Source organism: Oryctolagus cuniculus, chromosome 5 (genome assembly GCF_051225735.1).
Source record: "Oryctolagus cuniculus isolate XC-2025 breed Fujian yellow rabbit chromosome 5, ASM5122573v1, whole genome shotgun sequence".
Taxonomy (NCBI): Eukaryota; Metazoa; Chordata; class Mammalia; order Lagomorpha; family Leporidae; genus Oryctolagus; species Oryctolagus cuniculus.
In genome coordinates, this window is record NC_142871.1 from 117,357,782 (window position 1) to 117,384,651 (window position 26,870).

Consider the following 26,870-nt stretch of genomic DNA (forward strand, 5'->3'; position numbering starts at 1 on the left):
CCATTTGGGAAAACATACACAGGCTGCATAGGCAAACTCCTTCAGTACAGTTCAAGAAATATATTACATACAACTTCTTTGTTAGGCACTGTCTGACTTGGCTAGAATTCTAAGGTTCGAGTTTATAAGATTGCTTCTTTGCCATGAACTTACTCTCAGATCAGAGTGGATTTCTGTGGTGCAAAGAATTGAATTGTGCATTTCCATGTGGTTCTAAGGAAAGCTATGCTGCAATCAAAGAAAGCCATCTTCTGTATCTTCAATGAATCAGTCTTTGTTTTACTTCCAACCACTTTTTAAGTGAAAGTATTTAATAAATAAAAATGAAATCCCCTAGGGATCTGGAATTTTAAAAGACATCTCTTTTCTTAAATTAAAACGAACAGGTATCAGTATTGTGGTACAGCGGGTTAAGCTCCTACTTCAGATCCCACATCCCATATTGAAGTACCAGCTTGAATCCTGGCTACTTCAACTCCAATCTAGCTTCCTGCTAATGAATCCTTGGAGACAGTGGATGGACAAGTGCTTGGGATCCTGAGAACCAGATGGAGTTCCTGGCTCCTAGCTTCAGCTTGGCCCACCCCTGGATGCTGTGGATTTTTGGAGAGTGAATCAGCAGATGGAAGATCATCTCTTTCTATATCTCTCTGCCTTTTAAGTAGATGAAAATAAACATCCTTTAAAAATAAACAAATTTTTTTAGACTTTTATTTATTTGAAAGGCAGAGTTAGAGAGAGAAAGAGAGAGAGAGAGAAGTCTCTCATCTGCGGGTCTACTCCCTAAATGGCTGCCATGCCTGGGTCTGGGCCAGGCCAAAGCCAGAAGCCAGGAATTTCTTTCAGGTCTCCCACATGGATAGCAGGGGCCAAAGGACCTCGGCCTTCTTCCTCTGCTTTTCCCAGGCCAGTAGCAGAGAGCTGGATCGAAATTGGAGCAGCTGGGACTCAAACCAGCACCCAATGGGATGCCAGTGTCACAGGCAGTGGCTTTACCTACAATGCTGGCCCCAATAAACAAATTTTTAAAAATATCATTTAAAATTATTATAAAAAAGTAATACAAGGAAGATTTTGGGGATATGACAGAGCAGGCAACAACAGGAGTCTGCCTCCCACCTAGACAATAATTACACTGGCAGAACCTATCTGAAGTAATCATTTTGGAACTCTAGAGACTAATGAAGATTTGTAACTTCTAGAGGAAGGTTAGGACATTAAATTGTAGTTAACTTCCATAATTTTCAGCTCTTAACACAGTAGTAGCTAACTATCCTACACCCTAACCCTATGATCAGCAGTGTAAGCAACCTGCATATAGCTTGTGGGAACCAGACTGAGCAAAAGAGTATCCTGACCTCCAAATATGGAAGATCTGTCCTCTGATCACTTCCTGCTGCTTCAGATCAGACAGGTACAAACAGACAGCAGGCCATTGCAGGTGTAGCTCTCTTCATTTCTGTGATCCCCTCCCCTTAAAGCTGAAGGGTTTGGGGGGAATCTAAAGAACTGCTAACATTTCCCCATTTCATTTTTCCATCTTTTCCTCTTTTGGGAGCTAATATAGAAGAGTGGGACATTAAAAAACAACTGCAAATATGAGGAAAATTTGAAAGTGACTGTGAGGGAGATCCATGATGGCTGAATAGGGTATAGCCATGCTAACTTCAGCTGCCCTGGGTAGAAAAAGAACAAAAGAAAGACCATGTTTCTGGGTGTCTGATTGATGTAAATTTTTGGTGGAGAAGTGAAAAAATGATGAAGACTCCATGGGAAAAGAGGAGAAAAGATAAAGACACCACTGCAGCCAGCCATGCAACACAGCAAGCTGCCAACTGTGAGCCACCATCCTACCAAGTCAAGGTAGGAAGAAATTGCTGTTGCTCCATGATTCACAGTTTTAGCTGACAGAAAATTCCACAGTCACCCACCAATTTTGCTTCAACATGGGGAGCTTAACTGAGGTCTGAGCAACTGCTAGTCTTGGAGAAGGGAAGCCATGCTGCTTCCATCTCCTCCTCCACCCCTGCAGAGTGCCAGACTCTAGTGAAAAAGTCACGCAGTGGGCCTCTGTTCCACTCCTACCAGAATCAATCAGAGCATAAGTCAGGGCAACTTGTGGGGCAAAGCACAGAGTCCCTGCATGCTGTAATTGTGGGAGTTTTGGGGCATTAGCCCCAGAGCCACAGAGATTCCTCTTAGCTTCTGGAGGCTAACACGAGCAGCAGCCCATAAAAAATCCACTCCCAATCTGGGTAATAACCCCACTGAACCCTGCAGCACCAGGACTATAACAATTAGCTTTACATTTCTCAATCCACTGGAATCTACTCTGTGGAATGATGGAAGAATCTACCTGAATTCCACAAGTCTGGGCTCATAACCTCCAGAATGAAATCCCTTGTATACTTTCTGGTCACCCTCCAGGACTGGAGCAGGCTCAGTCCCAGGACCAGGACTATTTGTGTTATAAGCCATAGTACCAGTTGGACTCTCCTTAGCAGGACCTGAGGAAGGGCCCACCCTCATCACACAGTCCTAGAGCCACAGCAATTTGTGTCACAAGCCCTGTTATCACTCAGGCTTGTCAGTGAGACAAGGGGACATACACTTTCTTTCTTTCTTTCTTTCTTTCTTTTTTTTTTTTTTTGACAGGCAGAGTGGACAGTGAGAGAGAGAGACAGAGAGAAGGGTCTTCCTTTTGCCGTTGGTTCACCCTCCAGTGGCCGCCAAGGCCGGCGCACTGCGGCTGGCGCACTGCGCTGATCCAAAGCCGGGAGCCAGGTGCTTCTCCTGGTCTCCCATGGGGTGCAGGGCCCAAGCACCTGGGCCATCCTCCACTACACTCCCTGGCCACAGCAGAGAGCTGGCCTGGAAGAGGGGCAACCGGGACAGAATCCGGAGCCCCGACCGGGACTAGAACCCGGTGTGCCAGTGCAGCAAGGCGGAGAATTAGCCTAGTGAGCCGCGGCACCGGCAGGGGACATACACTTTCATCTCCTACAGTGCCAGGAACAAGGCCCTAGCTATTATAATTTCCAGGGAGACTGATACCAAACTCTCTGTGGCCCAAAGACACTCATCCTAGGAAACTCTTATTTGTCTCAAGACCACTCTTGTATCCCTAGAACTGCTGCAGGCTAGACTATGTCACTGATAGACACAACTGACACTGACTACGACAAAAGAAATCACTCAGAGACTACACTCCTACACTCACTTAGTACCAAACCCAAAACAACAAGCCAAGTGATACCCTGCATTCCAGCTAAACCATAAATTCTATTCCAATAAAACCTATTCCATAAAGAAGAAGGGATGATCATACCAGATACATAGAAATCAATGTAAAGACACAGGAGAAACAAACAAGCAAAGTAGCATGATGCTTTCAAAAGAACAAAATAATACTCCAGATTTAGATCCTGAACTGAAGGAAATCTATGAAATGACAGTTACAGAATTCAAAATAATGACTGTTAAGGGAATCCAATGAGATAAGGGGAATATAGATAAACAGACTAAAGAAATGAGGAAATCAATAGTGCCATGAATGAAAATATTACTAAAGAAACAGAAATCATTAAGAAGAACCAAATAGAAATTTTAAAGATGAAATCCTCAATGAGTGAAATAAAAAAATACAATTGAGAGCTTTAACAGCAGAATAGTGGAGGGATTTCTGACCTTGAGGACAAAACTTTCGACAAAAATAAAGAGAAAAGAATTAAAAAGAATAAAGTCTACAAGAGATATGCATTATCATTAAATGACCAAATATTCATATAATAAGTATTACTGAAGGAGAAGAAAAGGAAAAAGGCATTGAGAACCTGCTAAATGAAAAAATAGTTGAAAATTTCCCAGATCTTGAAAGAGACATGGATATCCAGATACAGGAAACTCAAAGAACCCCAAGCAGAGTCAATCAAAAATCTTCTCCAAGGCATACTATGGTCAAAATGTCAAAGGTTAAGGACAGGGAGAGAATTATAATGACAGTAAGAGAAAAGTGTCATTACATATAAAGGAAAACCACATTAGATAACATCAGATTTCTCAGCAGAAACCCTATAGGCCAGAAAAGAGTGGGATGATATATTTAAGGTCTTAAAAGGAAAACATTTCCAATCAATAATGTTATATCCAACAAAGCTTTCTTTAAAAACTGAAAAAATAAGGTATTTTCCAGATAAGCAAAAACAGAGAGAACTCACCATCACCAGATCAACATTGCAAGAAAACCTTAAGGGGTCCTGCATTAGAAATAAACATCATAAAAATACATGACACCACAAAAATCACTAACAAAGCAGGTATAATCAGTATCCAATCAACAAAATGACAGGCGTTAATTCTTATCGCTCTACACTAACCTTGAATACAAATGGAATAAATCCTCCAGCCAAATGACTTATGTTGACTGAATGAATAAAAAACCAAGACCTTACTATATTCTGCATACAAGAAACTCACTTCAAAAAGGTATATACACACAGACTAAAATGGAAGGGCTGGAAAAAGATAGACCAGACAAGCAGAAATCAAAAAAATGAGCAGGAATAGCTATCCTGGTATCAGATAAAGCAGACTTTAAATAAAATCTCTAAAAAGAGATAAAGAAGGACACTGTATTTTGTTTCAATTCGGCAAGAAGCCAAAACAATTGTAAACATATGTGCACCAAACACAAGACCATCCAGATATATACAGCAAATATTAGTAGATCTAAAGGGAGAGATATACAATACAATAATAGTGGGTGACTTAAACACCCAGCTCTCCTCAATGGACAAATTATCCAGACAGAAAGTCAATAAAGATTCATAGAAGTTGAAACATACTATCAAGCAAATGGACCTAACAGACATTTACAGGACATTTCACCCAACAGCTTCAGAATATACATTCTTCTCATCAGCACATGGAATATTTTCTGGGATAAACCGTATATCAGGCCATAAATCAAGTCTCTGTAAATTAAAAAGACTGAAATCATATCATGTATCTTCTCAGATCATAAAGGAATAAAACTATAAATCTACAACAGAAAGAAAAACAGCACACTCATAAATATTTGGAAATTAAACAACATGCTACTGTATTACCAATGGGTCATTGGAGAAATTAAAAAGGAAACTGAAACTTTCTTAAAATAAATGAAAATGAAAACACGACATATCAAAAGCTGTGGGATACAGCAAAAGCAGTATTAAGATGGACATTTATAGCATTAAGTGCTTACATTCAAAAAAAGGAAAAAGTCTCAAATTAAAGATTTAATTATATATCTCAAAGACTTAGAAAAACAAGAACAAACCAAACCCCAAATTAGTGGGAGGTAAGAAATAGTAAGGATCAGAACAGAAATAAATGAAATTGAACCTAAAAAAAAGTTAGTTTTTGGAGAAGATAAACAAAATAGGTAAACTTTTACCCAGTCTAACAATGACAAAAAGAGGAAAGACTAAAATAAATATATTAGAGATGAAAACAACTGAGTCCTCTGAAATTCGAAGGATTATAAGAAACTAATATGGGGGCTGGTACTATTGCAGAATGGGTAAAGTCACTGCCTGTGGTGCTGGCATCCCATATGGGCACCAGTTCAAATCCTAGCTGTTCTACTTACAATCCAACTTCCTGCCAATGTGCCTGGGAAAGTAGCAGAAAATGGCCCAAGTCCTTGGGCCAATGCCACCTACATGGGAGACCCAGAGGAAGCTGGGCTTTGGAACAGCCCAGCTCTGGCTGTTGGGGCTATTTGGGGGAGTGAACCAGCTGTTGGAAGATCTCTTTCTCTGTCTCTCCCTCCCTCTCTCTCTATGACTTTCAAATAAATAAATAAATCTTTTAAAAATGTTTTAAAAAGAAACTACAATGAAGAGCTATAATCTAATAAACTGGGAAAACCTTGAAGGAATTTATAAATTCCTGGATACATATAGCCGACCAAGATTAAATCAAGATATGCACGATCTAAATTGATGTGTAACAAGCAATGAGATTGAAGCAGTAATTGAAAGTTTTCCATGAAGGAAAAGTCTAGAACTGAATGGCTTTATTACTGAATTTTAGAAAATATTCAAACAGAAAGTACCTCCAATATTTTTGAAACTTTTCCAAAATATTGAATGGGATGGAACTCTGCCAAACTATTTTTATGAGGCCAGTATCACTTTGATACCAAAATTGAACAAAGACATGAGACAAAAACAACAGACCTATATGCCTAATGAACATATATACAAATATTCTCAACAAAATACTAGCAAATCAAATTAAAAAACCACATAAAAAAGATCACACATCTCAATCAAGTGGGATTTATCCCAGGAATGCAAGTGTAGTTCAACATTCTCAAATCAATAAATGCCATAAATTACATCAACAGAATGAAGAACAAAAAACATATGGCTATCTCAACATATACAGAGAAAGCATTTGATAAGATTCAATACTCCTTAATGATAAAAAAAAAAAACTCCCCACAAATTTGGTATAGAAGCAACATACCTCAAAATTACAAAGTCTATATATGACAAACAGCCAGTATCATACTGAATGGGGAAAAGCTGAAAGCATTTTCCCTCAGATCTGGAACAAGACTAGGATGCCCACTTTTACCATTCTGATTGAATAAAGTACTGGTCATTTTTGGCAACAGCAATTAAGGGGTAGAAAGAAATAAAGGGCATAAAAATTGAAAAACAGGAAGTCAAATTATCCATGCTTGGATACAACATGATGTTGTGCATGGAAAAACCTAAACTTTCCACCAAAAGCTGTTATAATTGATAAACCAATTCAGTAAAGTTGCAGGTTATAAAATAAACACACATTGGGGCCAATGCTGTGGTGCAGCTGGTTAACGCCCTGGCCTGAAGCGCCATTATCCCATATGGGCGCTGGTTCGAGACCCAGCTGCTCCACTTCCCATCTAGCTCTCTGCTATGGCCTGGGAAAGTAGTAGAAGATGACCCAAGTTCTTGGGTCCCTGCACCCACGTGGGAGACTTGAAAGAAACTCCTGGCTCCTGGCTTCTGATCGGCACAGCTCTAGCCATTGTGGCCAACTGGAGAGTGAACCATCAGATGGAAGACACCCCCCCCCCCCCGCCGCCTCTCCTCTCTCTGTGTAACAGACTTTCAAATAAATAAGTAAATCTTTAAAAAATAAATAAAATAAAATAAGCACACAAAAACTACCTTTTTATATGCTAATAATGAACTCACTGAAAGAGAAATTAAGAAAGAAATCACATTCACAATAGCCACACACACACACACACACATAAATCAAACATTCAGGAATATATTTAATCAAAGAAGTGAAAGATTTCTACAATGAAAATTATCAAACACTGATGAAAGAAATCATCAAGGACACAAAATATGGAAATATATTCCTTGCTCATGAATTGGAAGAATCAATATCATCAAAATGTCTACACTATTGGGGCTGGTGCTCTGGCACAGCGGGTTAAAGCCCATGCCTGCAGCTCCACCATCCCATATGGGCGCTTTTGAATCCCAGCTGCTCCACTTCCAATCCAGTTCTCTGCTATAGCCTGGGAAAGCAGTAGAAGATGGCCCAAGTCCTAGGGACCCTGCACCCATGTGGGAGACCCAGAAGAATCTCCTGGCTCCTGGCTTTGGATTGGCTTAGCTCTAGCTGTTGTGGCCACTTGGGGAATGAACCACCAGATGGAAGATCTCTTTCTCTGTCTCTCTGTAACTGTCTTTCAAATAAATAAAGTAAATCTTTTAAAAATGTCTATACGATCTAAAACAGTCTCCAATGTAATCCCTATCAAAATACCAATGACATTCTTTACAGAACTCAAAAATGCAATCCTAAAATTCATACAGAATCACAAAAGACCCACAATGGTTAAAGTGATCCTGAGCAAGAAAAATCAAACTGGAGGCATCACATTACCTTTCTTCAAAGCATACTACAAAACTATAGTAATTAAAACAGCTTGGAACTAGCATAAAAACCACTACATAGATCAATGGAACAGAACATAGAGCCCAGAAATTAATCTGCATACATACATACAGCCAACTATTTGTGACAAAAGTGCTCAGACCATACAGTGAAGTAATGATATCTCTTCAACAAATGGTGCTGGAAAACTGGATGCATATATTTAGAAGAATGAAATTAGATCCATACCTCTCATCATATGCAAAAATCAACTCAAGATGGAACAAAGACCTAAATTTAATACCCAGGAAGAGGTCCCAAGATGGTCGAGTAGGTAGGAGCCTACTGCTCTGGTCTAGGAGAGGACAGCTTCAAAAAGTGGAGTGATTGCAGTCTCAGTGAAGAGTTAGAGAGAAAATGTCAGAGGAAATTCAGAGGGCAAATTAGAGGGACATGGTGGAGCTCCATGGAGGGCATGGATGCCCATGGCTCAGGACTCTAGCAGCCGAGAGCTTCCACACCAGCATGGGCAAGTAAGGTGAGACTATACTGCAGCAGCCCAAGCCACTTGTGATAAAGCTGCAGGAAGAGTCTAGAGGGAACCCAGTTTGGAGTCCCATGGGGGATAGTGTACCTGCCAACTAGAGGAAAAACCAAAAAAAAAAAAAAAGAGGGACATGTTTCTTCCTGATCACCTTGGTGTCCTGTAACAAGCTGATAGAGCAGGCACCATTTTGGATATATGTAACAGCTGCTCCAGCTTGTGTCTGTGCCCAGCAATTAGCCAAGTTGAAACCCCTGACTCTGTTAGGGAGAACTAACAGGGGGCTGAGTGCTCGTGACTATGGGAGGCTTGTATGCTGGAACTGGAAAAAAAAAAAAAAAAACAAACAAGGTTGGGTGGGAGGACTCAGAACTCACAGTGTGGCTGGGACTTTGGGCAGTCACTGTGAGAGATTACACATGCTCAGGGCTTCCAGTTACCTGGTAAGGGACATTGCCTGGGAATTTGAGCTTACACTGAAGACTGCATGGATCCTTTGTGTGGTCCTTGGGACAGAGAAGACAAATAATATACTCACTGGGCTAGTGCTCAGACACTGGTCTCCTTAGAGGAGAAGAGCTCAGTTGAACAGAGTAAATCTCCCTCTGATTAAAAAAAAAAAAAAAAAGATTTACCAAGCCAAACCTGGGTGTGTCACTTCAGACACATCCTTCACCCTGGAGAGCTAGAAAGAGGGCCCTGGCCACCCCCACCACACACCTCTAGATATTCACTGAAAGAAGACACTCCACATATCTACAAGAGGCATAGTACAAAGATAAAAGCCATCATGGCAGAAAAAAACCAGAAGAAACCAACCAGTATTTCCATAAATGCTGAATAAAAAACACATAAATTCAAGAAACAAGAGGAAGGAAGACAACATGATGCTTCCAAAACAACACAACACTTCAATACTAGATTGTGAAGATGATGAGATTGAAGAAATGCAAGAAATGAAATTAAAAACATTGATCATGAGGTTACACAGAAGTAATCAGAAGCAAATGCATGAACTACTGAATTCTGTTCATGAAAGAAAATTTCTCCCATGAGACTGAGATCTTAGAAATCAAAATGAAATGAAGAATTCAATTGAACAAATAAAAATTGCAGTAAAAAGCCTCAAAACAGAATCAGTGAAGCAGAAGAAAGAATATCTGATTTAGAAGATAAAGCACAGGAAATTATACAGTCAAACCAAGAACAAGAAGAGGAAATCAGAAAACTAAAAAACACTGTTTGGAATCTACAGGATATTATCAAGTGACCCAACATACCGGTTCTAGGGTTCCTAAAGGTGTGGAAAGAGAGAAAGAATTAGAAGGTCTTTTTAGTGAAACAATAAAGAAAACTTCCCTAATTTGGAGAAAGAAAGGGACATCCAAGTACAGAAAGTACAAGGAACTCTTAATAGACATGACCAGAAAAGATATTCATCATGAAACACTGTAATTAAACTGACCAGAGTAAAACATAAAGAGACATTCTAAAATATGCACAAGAGAAATGCCAGATTAGTTTCAGGGGATCCCCAATTAGACTCACAGAGGACTTCTCATTAGAAACCCTATAGGCTAGGAGAGAATGGTAAGATATATTCCAAGCATTAAGAGAAAAGAACTGTCGATCCACAGTACTATAACCTGCAAAGCTTTCATTTATGAATGAAGGTTAAATAAAGATCTTCCAAAACAAACAGAAATCAAAAGAATTTGTCACCACCTGTCTGGCCATACATAAGATACTCAAGGATGTTTTATACACAGAAAACGTCTGAACATGGTCATCAGTATGAAAGGTAAAGGAAGCAAATCTCCCTGTAAAAGTTCAAAGGAAATTCAAAGTAAAAATTAGAAATATATTTGGAAAAATGGCAGGGCAAAGCTGTTACTTATCAATAGTCACCTTGAATGTAAATGACATCAACTTTCCAGTTAAATGACCTCAACTTTCCAGTTAAAAGACACAGACTTCTTGAATGAATTGAAAGACAAAACCCATCTATTTGCTGCTTACAAGAAACACATCTCACCAACAAAGATGCATGCAGACTAAAAGTGAAAGGATGGAAAAAGATATTCCACACCAACAGAAAGCAAAAAAGAGCTGGTGTAGCCATCCTAATATCAGATAAAATAGACTTTAACATAAAAACTGTTAAAAGAGACAAAGTAGGGCACTATGTAATTATTAGGAGATCAATTCAACAGGAAGATGCAACTATTATTAACATACATGCACCTAATTACAGGGCACCTAGCTATGTAAAAGAAATGTTAAGGGATCTAAAGGGGGATGTAGACGTCAATATAATAAAATGGGGGACTTCAATACCCCACTTTCAGCAATGGACAGATCAACCAGACAGAAAATCAGCAAAGAAACACCAGAGTTAATTGAGACTATAGACCAAATGAACTAACAGATATTCTACAGTTGTAGAATACACATTCTTCTCAGCAGTACATTGATCTTTCTCTAGGATTTGACCACATTGTAGGCCATAAAGCAAGTCTCAGTAAATTAAAAAACTTAAATCATACCATGCATCTTCTCAGACCACAAAATGAAATGAAGCTGGAAATCAACAACTCAGGAATCCCTAGAACATATGCAAACACATGGAGACTGAATAACATGCTCCTGAATGCACAGTGGATCATAGAAGAAATCAAGAGAGAATCAAAAAATTTCTGGAAGCAAATGAAAATGACAATACAACATATCAAAACTTATGGTATACAGCAAAAGCAGTGTTAATAGGAAAGTTTATAGCAATTGGTGCCTACATCAAAAAACTGGAAAGGAACCAAATAAATGAGCTATCAGTGCATCTCAAGGATCTAGAGAAACAACAGCAAAAAAACCCAAAATGAGGAGGAGAAAAGAAATAATTACAATTAGAGAAGAAATCAACAAATTGAATTTAAAAAACCAATACAAAAGATAAGCAAAAGGAAGAGCTGGTTTTTTGAAAAAATATACAAAATTGACACACCATTGGCCCAACTAACCAAAAAAGGAGAGAGAAGAACCAAAATATAAAATTAGATATGAAAAAGGGAATGCAACAACAGATACTACAGAAATAAAAAGTCATCAGAAATTACTACAAAGAGCTGTATGCCAACAAACTGGAAAATCTAGCAGAAATGGATAGATTCCTAGACACATACAACCTACCTAAATTGAACCATGAAGACATAGAAAACCTTAACATACCCATAACCAATATGGAAATTGAATCAGTAACAAAGGCCCTCCTAACAAAGAAAAGCCCAGGACAGATGGCTTCACTGCTTCACTACTAGACATTTAAAGAAGAACTAACACCAATACTTCTCAAGTTACTCAAAACAATTTGAAGGGAAGGAATCCTCCCAAATTCTTTCTATGAAGCCAGTATCTCCTTAATTCCTAAACCTGAAAAGATGCAACAGAAAAAGAGAATTATAGACCAATTTCCCTGATGAATATAGACACAAAACTCCTCAACAAAATTCTAGCCAATTGAATCCAACAACACATCAGAAAGATCATACACCTAGGCCAAGTGGGATATATTCCTGGTATGCAGGGGTGGTTCTATTTGCAAATCAATCAATGTGATACATCACATTGTGTTAATCACACTGAAGAACAAAAACCATATGATTATCTCAGTTGATACAGAGAAAGCATTTGATAAAATACAACATCATTTCATGATGAAAACCTTAAGGAAATTGGGTATAGAAGGAACATTCCTCAACATGCTCAAGGCAATATATGCAATTTACAGATTCAATGTGATCCCAATCAAAATACCAATGACATTCTTCTCAGATCTAGAAAAAAATGATGCTTAAATTCATATGTAAACACAAAAGACCCTGAATAGCTAAAGCAATCTTATACAACAAAAACAAAGCCAGAGGTGTCACAATACCTGATTTCAATACATACTACAGGGCAGTTATAATCAAAATAGCCTGTTATTGGCAAAAAACAAACAAACAAAAGCAGATGGGTAGACCAATAGAATAGAATAGAAACTCCAGAAATAAGTCCATGCATCTCAACCAACTTATCTTTGACAAAAAAACTAAAAATCAATTCATGGAGCAAGTAAAGTCTCTTCAACAAATGGTGCTGGGAAAACTGGATCTCAGCATGCAGAAGTATGAAGCAAGCAAGACTCCTACCATACACCTTACCCAAAAACTGCACTCAAAATGGATTAAAGAATTAAATCTGCAACCTGATACCATAAAATTATTGGAAAACACTGGGGAAACCCTGCAAGACATTGGAATAGGCAAAAACTTCTTGGAAGAGATACCAGAAGCACAGGTAATGAAAGCCAAAATTGACAAATGGGATTACATTAAATTGAGAAGTTTCTGTACTGCAAAAGAAATTCACAGGAAAATTGAGTCAACTGACACAATGGGAGATGATATTTGCAAACTATGCAATTGATAATGGATTAATATCCAGAATACATAAAGCACTCAAAAAAACTCAACAACAAAACAAACCACCATGTTAAGAAAGTAGGCAAAAGGCTTGAGCCGCGGCTCACTAGGCTAATCCTCCACCTGCGGTGCCGGCACCCTGGGTTCTAGTCCAGGTTGGGGCTCCGGATTCTGTCCCAGTTGCTCCTCTTCCAGTCCAGCTCTCTGCTGTGGCCCAGGAAGGCAGTGGAGGATGGCCCAAGTGCTTGGGCCCTGCACCCGCATGGGAGACCAGGAGGAGGCACCTGGCTCCTGGCTTTGGATTGGCGCAGTGCGCCAGCCATAGCGGCCATTTTGGGGGGTGAAACAACGGAAGGAAGACCTTTCACTCTCCCTCTCTCACTATCTAACTCTGCCTGTCAAAAACAAACAAACAAAAAAGAAGTGGGCAAAGGACGTGAACAGATTTTTCTCAAAAGATAAAATCCAAATGGTCTATAGACACGTGAAAAAATGCTCAGTTTATCAATAGCAATCAAAGAAATTAAAATCAAAATCACAATGAGGTCTTACCTCACCTCATTTAGAATGGCTTTCATATAGAATTCAACAAACAACAAATGTTGGCAAGGATGTGGAGGAAAAGGTACCCTAATCCACTGTTAGTGGGAATATAAAGAGGTACAGCCACTGTGGAAGACAGTACAGAGATACCTCAGAAATCTGAATATAGACCGACCATATAACTTAGCCATCCCACTTTTGGGAATTTACCCAAGGAAATGAAATCAGCATATGAAAGAGTTATCTGTACCCCTATGTTTACTGCAGTTCAATTCACAATAGCTAAGATATGGAATCAACCTAGATGCCCATTAACTGAATAAAGAAAGGATGTTATATGAACATCATGGAGTACTAAACAGTGGAAAAAATAAATGAAATCCTTTTATTTGCAACAAAATGGGTACAACTGGAAAACATTATACTTAGTGAAATAAGGAGTCCCCAAAAGACAAATACCATATGTACTCCCTGATCTGTGGCAACTTGTATTTTTTTTTTTTTTTTTTTGACAGGCAGAGTGGACAGTAAGAGAGAGAGACAGAGAGAAAGGTCTTCCTTTGCCGTTGGTTCACCCTCCAATGGCCGCCGCGGCTGGCGCGCTGCAGCCGGCGCACCGTGCTGATCCGATGGCAGGAGCCAGGAGCCAGGTGCTTCTCCTGGTCTCCCAGGGGTGCAGGGCCCAAGCACCTGGGCCATCCTCCACTACACTCCCTGGCCACAGCAGAGAGCTGGCCTGGAAGAGGGGCAACCGGGACAGAATCCGGCGCCCCGACCAGGACTAGAACTTGGTGTGCCGGCGCCGCTAGGCGGAGAATTAGCCTAGTGAGCCGTGGCGCCGGCCGGCAACTTGTATTTAAAAGGTTATCTATAGACGTGAAATCGATACTTTGAGATGTGATGACTTTGAACAGTTCTTGTCTGAAATGTTGAAGAATAGTTTTTTTTTCATACTATTTGTTGAACTCTTTACTTAGTCTAGAGTTAACCTTCTGTGTATAAAGTTAACTGAAAACAAATCTTAGAAAAAAATAAGATTGGGAATAGGCGAGGGAGGAGGAAGGATGGGAGTGTAGGTAGGAGGGAGGGTAGCATGAGGAGAATCACTATGTTCCTATATTTGTATATATGAAATGTATGGAGCTTTTATACCTTAAATAAAAGGTTTCTATTAGGTAAATAGAAAAATAGATTATCAACATTTTTCCATTTAATATGCATGGACTTACTTCCTCTTTCCCCAAGCCTTACAGTCTTCTTATTGTATGAGTGGGGACATTTATTTTGTCAATCTCCTTAAACTTTGTTTTATTATATTTTTTATTTATTTGACAGGTAGAGTCATAGACAGTGTGAGAGAGAGAGAGAGACAGAGAGAAAGGTCTTCCTTCCTTCCCCAAATGGCTGCTACGGCTGGCGCTGCGCCGATCCAAAGCCAGGAGCCAGGTGCTTCCTCCTGGTCTCCCATGTGGGTGCAGGGCCCAAGCACTTGGGCCATCCTCCACCACCTTCCCGGGCTACAGCAGAGAGCTGGACTGGAAGAGGAGCAACTGGGATTAGAACCCGGCGCCCATATGGGATACCGGCGTTGCAGGTGGAGGATTAACCAAGTGAGCCATGGCACCGGCCCGACTGTTTTATTATAGATACTGCTATAATAATATCCTTCTATATATCTTTTTATAGTCCCCAAAGCATATTTTCTAGGTCAAAGATATGTAATATTTTATTTTTAAAACAGTTGAAATGATGACAAACTGTCCTCTGAAAGGTTATCTGATTGGGTTTCCTATTATTAGTATATAAAGAGATTAGCATTGTGACACAGCAATTTACGCTGCCGCCTGCAATGCTAGCATCCTATATCTGAGTGTTGGTTCTTGTCCTGGTTTTTCTGCTTCTGATCCAACTCCATGCTAATGCACCTATGAAATCAATGGAAGATGATCCATTCCCCAAATGAAGTTCCTGGCTCCTAGGTTCGGCCTGGCCCTGTCCTGGCCATTGAGATTATTTGGGGAGTGAACCAGCAGATGGAAGATATCTCTCTCTGTGTGTCTCCCTCTCTGTTACTATATCTTACAAATAAATAAAATCTGAGTCTTTACAAAAATAGCATATGAAAATGCTCATTTCTTCACACAAGGAAAACACTGGAGATTATGAATCTTTTAAAATTGGAGAGATGTTAAAATCTTATTATTTTCCATTTATTTCTTTGATAAATGATTGATAGTCTTCATATGTTGATCAGTCATTTATATTTCTTTTGTGATCTTTCTTATTTTCCTAAGCTATGCTGTTATACATACTTTATCCATTTTTTGGAGCATTCATATGGGGTCATTTTTTTCTTAAATTTCTATATAAAAATCAATTTCCCATGGCAGGACATCTATTCCTTTACCTGTTTTACGGGCGGTGGTTCCTGTTTGCTTACATCAACAGGTGGTAAATCAGCAATTCCAAACTTCTCTTTGTAATACTGACGAGTAAATGGGTCACAATCATAAATGAAGAAAGTTCTCCCAAGGATGGTGAGTGGTTTCCCAACAATGAAGTCTTTGGCGGTAAACCATTCCAATACCTCATGGTCAGAGATTTCCAGCACACACTGAGGGAAGTTCTCTAATGGAAGATGGGGTTAGAGAGAAAAGAAAGAATGAGCATGTGAAGAAAACATGACACATAAAAGTTAGACATTCTTAAGAACCTGAGGAAGCACAGTCTTTTGGTCCGGTCAAGGGTCAGGGACTCTCCTACATTCCTGCCAGAACATAAGCTCTGTATTTCCAGGCGCTGAAAAAGCACATAATATCCCAGATGGTTTCTGTAAAGTCTCTCTCTCATATTCAACTTTAAATATCAGCACAAGTCACTAATCTTAGCAGAATTAACACTTAGAATAAATCATTACAGGAAGAAAGAATGAAGGTTCTCCTATAAGGATAGACTCTTAAGTTTATGAGAAATACAAGTCTTTCATTTAAATTTCCTACTCATTCATTCATTTTATTCAACAAATTATTAGTGACCACCTATATTATGTACTAGATACTCTGCTAAATACTGAGATTATGACAATTAACAATATAGATACATTTCCTGGCTATATGGAGAAAATATTCTGCTTGGGAGACCAATATGAGTATGAAACAATTACACAAATAATGGTTTCATTTCAACAGTAGTCATTGCTGCTAAAATAGTGTGACCTAGAACAGGAGATAAGATGCAAAGACAGTCAACAAGATGATTACAGTAATCCATTTGTTTGGTAATTAATAGATTTTCAACTGTAAGTTCAATCTTGCATTTTTGGAATAAACCCAATTTTGTCATAGTGTTTTTAAGAACTAATTAACCAAGGGTTAATTTGCTTAAGATTTATTCCCTGTACAATGGACTTTATGGAAATCATAGAAGTTGGTCAATTCTGATAGAGTGCCACATTTTATATTTCGAACCACAAAGCCTGGACACAGAAATCTGATGACCTGGGAGATAAGAAATAGACTGGTGTGTTCCTAACTGGTAATTGCTGAGCTGGAAAAACAGGAAGAAAGCTAAGTAAGTTTTTGCTATATCAGACATAAAGTATCCATTCCCAACCCTTGATCATGGCAAAGGAAGGACTGGTATTTTCTCAATCATGTATCTGAAAACTCCATAGTCCAAGAGATCCTTCTCCCATATTTTAGTGCCTAACTACCAGGTACCTTTGAGTGACCCCAGAAAGTGATGGGCAACATCACATACACAGCTCCTGACTACATGAGTTTCCTGTAGGATACAATGTTCTGGTGGATGTGTGGGCTGTCAAGCCATTTGCCTTTATTGGTTCAACAAATTGTTTAGACATGGTACTTAAAAAAGATGCTGGAGGGGTAGGTGTTTGGCATAAAGCTAAATCACCACTTGGGACTCCTGCATCTCATGTCAGAATGCTAACTGCTCTTATTCTGATCCAGCTTCCTGCTAATGCATGTCCTGGGAGGCTACAGGTAATGCCACAAATACTTGGGTTCTGCTACCCATGTAAGAAACCTAGATGAAATTTCATGCTTCTGGTTTCAGTCTGGTTCACACCTGGCTGTCGTTGATGAGTACACCAGCAGATGGAAGATCTCTGTCTCTTTGCCTTTCAAACAAAATGAAAATAAATAAATGAAAAATTTAAAAATAAGTAAAAAATTTTCTTAAAGGGTCAAGGAATATGGTATAAAGAACTGAAAGAGAAGAGTTGGTGGGCTCTAAACATAAGAAAAAATATGAAAATGGGAATAATTGCCTAATTTAATCAGTTTATATGGTATACATGTGTTGAAATACTGTACTGCTCCCTATAAAAATGAAGAAAGTATTACATGTTAATCAAAATGTTTTAAAATTTTAAATAAAAATAAACCTTAACATGTATAGCCCCCTCTCCCCCTGGAAAATGTAAATGAAGGATATGTTTATTTTGGTGCTAAAGAATTTCATTGTCCAGGGCGGAGCCAAGATGGCGGAATAGTGAGGGCGCGCACCGATAGTCCGGGAAAATTTAGTTTAATAAAAGGGGAGTTACGGTAGCCTCAGAAAAAAGAACCAGGAAAATATTGCAGACAAAACTCTTCTGGATCCAGTGGGCGTGAATCGGAGGACCTACTGGGAGAACAAGGTCGCCCACCGCGCGCGAAAGCCGAACCGCAGGACCGAGCCGCGGGACTGAGCCGCGGAAGCCGAGCCGCGGGACTGAGCTGCGCAAGCTGCAGGGTCTGCGCACAAGTGCTCGAAGGGGAGTGCAACAGCGGGGAGACTTGGGAAGTCCAGGGCTCCGAGTCCACACATCGGCGCTGGAAGGGGAGCAGACCTGCGTGGAGAGCGTGGGAGCCCACAGTTCGGGACATCAGCGGCAGACTCAACACACCAGCGCTGGAACGCGAGGTGAGCCGAACCTCAATAACCCGAGACACCGGCAGGCAAGCGGAGAGAGGAGACCAGAGGGAACGACCCCCGGGGCGGGGGGGACTTCACCAAGCTAACTGGAAGAGAGAGAGAGGGAAAAAAAAAAGGTGACTGGTATGGACACGGGTTTCTCTCTCTCCGCTCACCTCTCAAGGGCGAGCAAGACAAAGAGCAGGCGCCATCTTGGACATACGTCATAAGCAGAGCGACCTCAGGTCTGCACCGGCCCTGAGCCTAGCAGTAAAACCTGACTCTGGGTGGGGCGAATTAACAGATTAGGACTTAGTAAATTTATGGTGCTACTGAACTGAGACTGTGAAAAAAGAGACGGTGGGGGAGAGAACTCACGGAATTCACGTGAGCACTCTCCAGAGACGCTACAATTCCGTAACTTTGGCAACCCAGTGGGAGACTGAAGGAGAATTTGAGCCCACTCTAAGGGCTGAACAGATTCCCTGTGTGGTCCTTGGGAAAGAGCTTCTGATCTCTGGCTCCTGTGGGTATATCATTTGCCTGCTAACTACCTCCAACTTTGTTCATCTGTGCAGAATAACTTCCCTGTTGAATCAAAAAAAAGAGAGAGAGAGAGAGAGAGAGAGAGAGAGAGGTTTACCACGCCTAACCTGGGAGTGTCACCTTTGGCACACCAAACAGAGCTCTCAGGCCACACCCATCTCAAGCCCTAAGGCTCCATCAAAAACAGATAGTCCACTTAATCTAGAGTCATAGTATAACAAGAAAAAGCACCACAGTGAAGAAACCAAATATCTCCAATATGACAAATAACAAACGCAAAAACCAAGGTAATAAAAACAAGGAAGTCACCATGAAGCCCTCAAATGAAAAAGACACCCCAATTCAAGATTATGAGGATGATGACATAGAAGAAATGCAAGAAGCAGATCTCAAAAAATTGATAAGAACATTAAGAAGTTCTCAAAAACAAATTCTTGAACTACAGAAATCCTTAATGGACAAGATAGAAAATCTCTCTCGTGAAAATGAAATATTAAGGAGGAATCAAAATGAAACGAAACAACTAGTACAACAGGAAACTGGGATAGTGACTGAAGTGAAGAATTCAATAGATCAAATGAAAAACACAATAGAGAGCCTTACAAACAGAATGGGAGAAGCAGAAGAGAGAATATCGGACTTAGAAGACAGAGAACAGGAAAGGATACAGTCAGACCAAAGAAAAGAAGAGGAAATTAGGAATCTAAAACATATTGTCGGGAATCTTCAGGATACTATTAAAAAACCCAACATTCGGGTTCTAGGAGTTCCTGAAGGCATGGAGAGGGAGAAAGGATTAGAAGGCCTTTTTAGTGAGATATTAGCAGAAAATTTCCCAGGTTTGGAGAAGGACAGAGATATCCTAGTACAGGAAGCTCACAGAACCCCTAATAAACACGACCAAAAGAGACCCTCACCACGGCACGTTGTAATTAAACTCTCCACAGTGAAACATAAAGAAAAGATCCTAAAATGTGCAAGAGAGAAACGTCAGATTACTCTCAGAGGATCTCCAATCAGACTCACAGCTGACTTCTCATCAGAAACTCTACAAGCTAGGAGGGAATGGCAAGATATAGCCCAGGTACTAAGAGAGAACAACTGCCAGCCCAGAATATTATATCCTGCAAAGCTATCATTTGTGAATGAAGGTGAAATAAAGACTTTTCATAACAAACAGAAATTGAAAGAATTTGTTGCCACTCGTCCAGCCCTGCAAAAGATGCTTAAAGATGTGTTACACACAGAAACAAAGAAACACGGTCATCAATATGAAAGAAGGTAAAGGAAGGAAACCAAGGAAGGAAAGCTCACAGCAAAAGATCACAGGGAATTCAAAGCATATATTAGAACTTATCTTTGGCAAATGGCAGGGCAAAGTTACCACTTATCATTAGTCACATTGAACGTGAATGGCCTGAACTGTCCAGTTAAAAGACACCGTTTGGCTGATTGGGTTAAAAAACAAAACCCATCTATTTGCTGCTTACAAGAAACACATCTTTCCAACAAAGATCCATACAGACTGAAAGTGAAAGGCTGGAAAAAGATATACCATGCCAACAGAAATGAAAAAAGAGCAGGCGTAGCCATCTTAATATCAGACACCATAAACTTTACCACAAAAACCATTAAGAGAGACAAAGAGGGACACTACATAATGATTAAGGGATCAATTCAACAGGAAGGTATAACAATTATCAATGTATATGCACCTAACTACAGGGCACCGGTTTATCTAAAAGATTTGTTAACGGACTTAAAGGGAGACTTAGACCCCAATACAATAGTACTGGGGGACTTCAATACTCCACTCTCAGAAATAGACAGATCAATAGGACAGAAGATCAACAAGGATACAGTAGATTTAAACGACACTATAGCCCAAATGGATCTAACAGATATATACAGAACTTTCAATCCTACAGCTAAAGATTATACATTCTTCTCAGCAGTACATGGAACCTTCTCTAGGATTGACCACATACTAGGCCATAAAGCAAGTCTCAGCAAATTCAAAAGAATTAGAATCATACCATGCAGCTTCTCAGACCATAAAGGAATGAAGTTGGAAATGAACAACTCAGGAATCCCTAGAGCATACACAAACACATGGAGATTGAACAACATGCTCCTGAATGAACAATGGGTCATAGAAGAAATCAAAAGAGAAATCAAAAACTTTCTGGAAGTAAATGAGGATAACAGCACAACATACCAAAACTTATGGGACGCAGCAAAAGCAGTGTTAAGAGGAAAGTTTATATCAATAGGTGCCTACATCAAGAAATTGGAAAGGCACCAAATAGATGAGCTTTCTATTCACCTCAAGGATCTAGAAAACCTACAGCAAACCAGACCCAAATCTAGTAGGAGAAGAGAAATAATTAAAATCAGAGAAGAAATCAACAGGATTGAATCAAGAAAAACATTACAAAAAATCAGCCAAACGAGGAGCTGGTTTTTTGAAAAAATAAACAAAATTGACACCCCATTGGCCCAACTAACTAAAAAAAGAAGAGAAAAGACCCAAATCAATAAAATCAGAGATGAAAAAGGAAATGTAACAACAGACACCACAGAAATAAAAAGAATCATCAGAAATTACTACAAGGACTTGTATGCCAGCAAACAGGGAAACCTATCAGAAATGGATAGATTCCTGGACACATGCAACCTACCTAAATTGAAACAGGAAGACATCGAAAACCTAAACAGACCCATAACTGAGACAGAAATTGAAACAGTAATAAAGGCCCTCCCAACAAAGAAAAGCCCAGGACCAGATGGATTCACTGCTGAATTCTACCAGACATTTAAAGAAGAACTAACTCCAATTCTTCTCAAACTATTCAGAACAATTGAAGAAGAGGGAATCCTCCCAAATTCTTTCTATGAAGCCAGCATCACCTTAATTCCTAAGCCGGGAAAAGATGCAGCACTGAAAGAGAATTACAGACCAATATCCCTGATGAACATAGATGCAAAAATCCTCAATAAAATTCTCGCCAATAGAATGCAACAACACATCAGAAAGATCATCCACCCAGACCAAGTGGGATTTATCCCTGGTATGCAGGGATGGTTTAATGTGCGCAAGACAATCAATGTGATACACCACATTAACAGACTGCAGAAGGAAAATCATATGATTCTCTCAATAGATGCCGAGAAAGCATTTGATAAAATACAACACCCGTTCATGATGAAAACTCTAAGCAAACTGGGTTTGGAAGGAACATTCCTCAATACAATCAAAGCAATCTATGAAAAACCCACAGCCAACATCCTATTGAATGGGGAAAAGTTGGAAGCATTTCCACTGAGATCTGGGACCAGACAGGGATGTCCACTCTCACCACTGCTATTCAATATAGTTCTGGAGGTTCTAGCCAGAGCTATTAGGCAAGAAAAAGAAATTAAAGGGATACAAATTGGGAAGGAAGAACTCAAACTATCCCTCTTTGCAGATGACATGATTCTTTATTTAGGGGACCCAAAGAACTCTACCAAGAGACTATTGGAACTCATAGAAGAGTTTGGCAAAGTAGCAGGGTATAAAATCAATGCACAAAAATCAACAGCCTTTGTATACACAGACAATGCCATGGCTGAGGAAGAAATTCTAAGATCAATCCCATTCACAATAGCTACAAAAACAATCAAATACCTTGGAATAAACTTAACCAAGGACGTTAAAGATCTCTACGATGAAAATTACAAAACCTTAAAGAAAGAAATAGAAGAGGATACCAAGAAATGGAAAAATCTTCCATGCTCATGGATTGGAAGAATCAATATCATCAAAATGTCCATTCTCCCAAAAGCAATTTATAGATTCAATGCAATACCAATCAAGATACCGAAGACCTTCTTCTCAGATCTGGAAAAATTGGTGCTGAAATTTATATGGAGGCACAAGAGACCTCGAATAGCTAAAGCAATCTTGTACAACAAAAACAAAGCCGGAGGCATCACAATACCAGATTTCAGGACATACTACAGGGCAGTTGTAATCAAAACAGTATGGTACTGGTACAGAAACAGAAGGATAGACCAATGGAACAGAATTGAAATACCAGAAATCAACCCAAACATCTACAGCCAACTTATATTTGATCAAGGATCTAAAACTAATTCCTTGAGCAAGGACAGTCTATTCAATAAATGGTGCTGGGAAAATTGGATTTCCACGTGCAGAATCATGAAGCAAGACCCCTACCTTACACCTTACACAAAAATCCACTCAACATGGATTAAAGACCTAAATCTACGACCTGACACCATCAAGTTACTAGAGAACATTGGAGAAACCCTTCAAGATATTGGCACAGGCAAAGAGTTTCTGGAAAAGACCCGGGAGGCACAGGCAGTCAAAGCCAAAATTAACTATTGGGATTGCATCAAATTGAGAAGTTTCTGTACTGCAAAAGAAACAGTCAGGAGAGTGAAGAGACAACCGTCAGAATGGGAAAAAATATTTGCAAACTATGCAACAGATAAAGGGTTAATAACCAGAATCTACAAAGAGATCAAGAAACTCCACAAAAACAAAACCAACAACCCAATTAAGAGATGGGCCAAGGACCTCAATAGACATTTTTCAAAAGAGGAAATCCAAATGGCCAACAGGCACATGAAAAAATGTTCAAGGTCATTAGCAATCAGAGAAATGCAAATCAAAACCACAATGAGGTTCCACCTCACCCCGGTTAGAATGGCTCACATTCAGAAATCTACCAACAACAGATGCTGGCGAGGATGTGGGGAAAAAGGGGCACTAACCCACTGTTGGTGGGAATGCAAACTGGTCAAGCCACTATGGAAATCAGTCTGGAGATTCCTCAGAAACCTGAAGATAACCCTACCGTCCGACCCAGCCATCCCACTCCTTGGAATTTACCCAAAGGAATTTAAATTGGCAAACAAAAAAGCGGTCTGCAGCCTAATGTTTATTGCAGCACAATTCACAATAGCTAAGACCTGGAACCAACCTAAATGCCCATCAACGGTAGACTGGATAAAGAAATTATGGGATATGTACTCTTTAGAATACTATACCGCAGTAAGAAACAACGAAATCCAGTCATTTGCAACAAAATGGAGGAATCTGGAACACATCATGCTGAGTGAAATAAGCCAGTCCCAAAGGGACAAATACCATATGTTCTCCCTGATCGGTGACAACTGACTGAACACCAAAAAGGAAACCTCCTGAAGTGAAAGGGACACTATGAGAAACGGTGACTTGATCAGCATAGCCCTGACTGTTAATGAACAACTTAATACATTATCCCTCTTAGTAGTTTTTTTGTCTGTTCTACTTAATATGACTGATTTAATTCTGTAATTAATACACAGTTATTCTTAAGTGTTGAAATTTAACTGAAATGTGATCCCTGTTAAACATAAGAGTAGGAATAAGAGAGGGAAGAGATATATAATTTGGGACATGCTCAAGCTGACTTGCCCCAAATGGTAGAGTTAGAAACATACCAGGGGACTCCAATTTAATCCCATCAAGGTGGCATGTACCAATGCCATCTCACTAGTCCAAGTGATCAATTTCAGTTTGCAATTGATCATAATGAAAGGACTAAGAGTCAAAGGGAGCACATAAGCAAGTCTAGTACCTGCTAACACTAACCGATAGAATAAATAAAGGGGAGAGTGATCCAACATGGGAAGTGAGATACTCAGCAGACTCATAGAATGGCAGATGTCCTAAATAGCACTCTGGCCTCAGAATCAGCCCTAAAGGCATTCAGATCTGGCTGAAAAGCCCATGAGAGTATTTCAGGCATGGAAAGCCAAGACACTCTGGCAAAAGATCTCTGTGAGTGAGATCTCAGTGGAAAGAACAGGTCTTCAAAGAAGGAGGTACCTTTCTCTGAAGGGAGGAGAGAACCTCCACTTTGACTATGACCTTGTCTAAACAAGATAAGAGTCGGAGAACTCAAGGGGCTTCCATAGCCTTGGAAACTCATGACTGGAGCATAGGGAGATTACTGATGCTGTAGACAGGAGTGTCAATTGGTAAAGTCAACAACAGGAGTCACTGTGCACTTACTCCTCATGTAGGATCTCTGTCCTTAATGTGCTGTGCATTGAGATTTAATGCTATAACGAGTACTCAAATAATATATTTCACTTTGTGTTTCTATGGGGGTGCAAACTGTTGAAATCTTTACTTAATGCATACTAAACTGATCCTCTGTAAAAAAAAAAAAAAAAAAAAAAAGAAAAGAAAAGAAAAGAAACTATCAACTCCCAACTTGACTCTCACTGGGATTAAACATGACAATAGGTCTGATCTGATTTCATCATCATTAAAAAAAATCATCTATTATTTTTCACTTTATGTTTCTGTGTGGGAGCAAACTGTTGAAATCCTTACTTAAGGTATACTAAACTGATCTTCTGTATATTAAGATAATCGAAAATGAATCTTGATGTGAATGGAAGGGGAGAGGGAATGGGAAAGGGGAGGGTTGTGGGTGGGAGGGACGGTACGGGGGGGAAGCCATAGTAATCCATTATTCGTACTTTGGAAACGTATATTCATTAAATAAAAGTTAAAAAAAAAAAAAAAGAATTTCATTGTCCAAGCATCCAAGGAGTAAAAAATTCATGGAAAAATGTGTATTAGGAAAAATTTCAAAATTTTTTGCACCAAAAATAAATGTACTTTTAATTCTATTTCCTACAAACTTGTTAAAGTACCCTCATCTATTGCTGGGTTTAGTATACTGATAGTTTGTCTAGGATTATGGCACATATAAGACTGATTGCAGAGCTTATTTCTCAGAGTGTCTTTGGTTTCACTGGATTTTTTAAGTTTAAAATATTTTTAAAATTCATTTATGAGGCATAGAGGAGGAGAGACTATCTCCCACCTGCCAGTCCACTTTCCCCAAATGACCACAATGGCAAGGGACTAAAAGCGTGAGCCAGGATCTTAACTCACCCAGGTTCCCTCATGGCTGACAGGAACCCAACTTACTTGAGCAATCACTGCTGCCTCCCAAGGTCTGCATTAGCAGGAAGCTGGGGTCAGGAGCTGGAGTTGAGCATTGAACCCAGGTACTTTGATGTGGATTGTAGGCATCTTAACTCCTAAGCTAACCATCTGTCCTTCACTGGTCTTTATAAATTAAGTTATTTTGCTTTTCTCTGAAAAGAATTTGTATTAAGATTGAAATTATTTCTTCTTTAAATGTTTGGCAAAAAGCTTCTGCAAAATTATCTGCACCTGGTGTTTTCCTTATTGGGAGTTTTTTTTTTTTTTTAACAGAATCTTTTTCTGTTTCTTCTTGAATGTTAGATTATTCTAAAAAATTTGCTCATTTTACCCAAATTTTCAAATTTACTGACAGAAACTTGTTGACAGTATTCTCTTTATTTTATATTTAATATCTACTGCATTTTAAGTACACCTCCTCTTTTACTGTTAGTATTGTTGTATGTGTCTTCTTTCTGTTTTCCTTTGATAAATATCATTGGCAATTTGTGATTTTATTAGTTTTTCCTAATAAATAAATCTTGGCATTACAAACCTATGTTACATTTATTTCCAGTATTTTACTTTCAGCTATTATTCCCTTTCATTTAATTTATTTAGATGTATTATGTCATTTCTTTAAAATAAGAATATCTAACTTATTTATTTTCATGATTCTTCTTTCTTAAATAATCATTCAAGGTTCTAATTTTTCCTCCAAATACATAGGCATACCTAAGAGTTTTGAGGTTTTTGGTATAATTAATTCTAAGTATTTTCTAGCAATATTTTTTACCCATGGGTTATTTGTAAATTTGTTTTTTCCATTTCCAAATACATGAGGGGAGTTTTTCAGTTATAAACTTAATTTTGTTAAAATCAGAAAATATGGTACTTAATATGTATTCTTTAAAATTTGTTAAGG

General features: G+C 39.1%; 1 protein-coding gene across 4 annotated transcripts in view; it reads right to left on the reverse strand.

Moving 5' to 3' along the window:
* EFHC1 (EF-hand domain containing 1) overlaps window positions 1-26,870 on the reverse strand; it is a 90,494-nt gene that overhangs the window by 28,140 nt on the left and 35,484 nt on the right. For all 4 annotated transcript variants that reach the window (XM_051855624.3, XM_089333168.1, XM_089333170.1 and 1 more), the window contains one exon: window positions 15,887-16,107. In XM_051855624.3, the coding sequence (XP_051711584.2) occupies window positions 15,887-16,107 (221 nt within the window). The remainder of the gene's footprint in view (window positions 1-15,886; window positions 16,108-26,870) is intronic.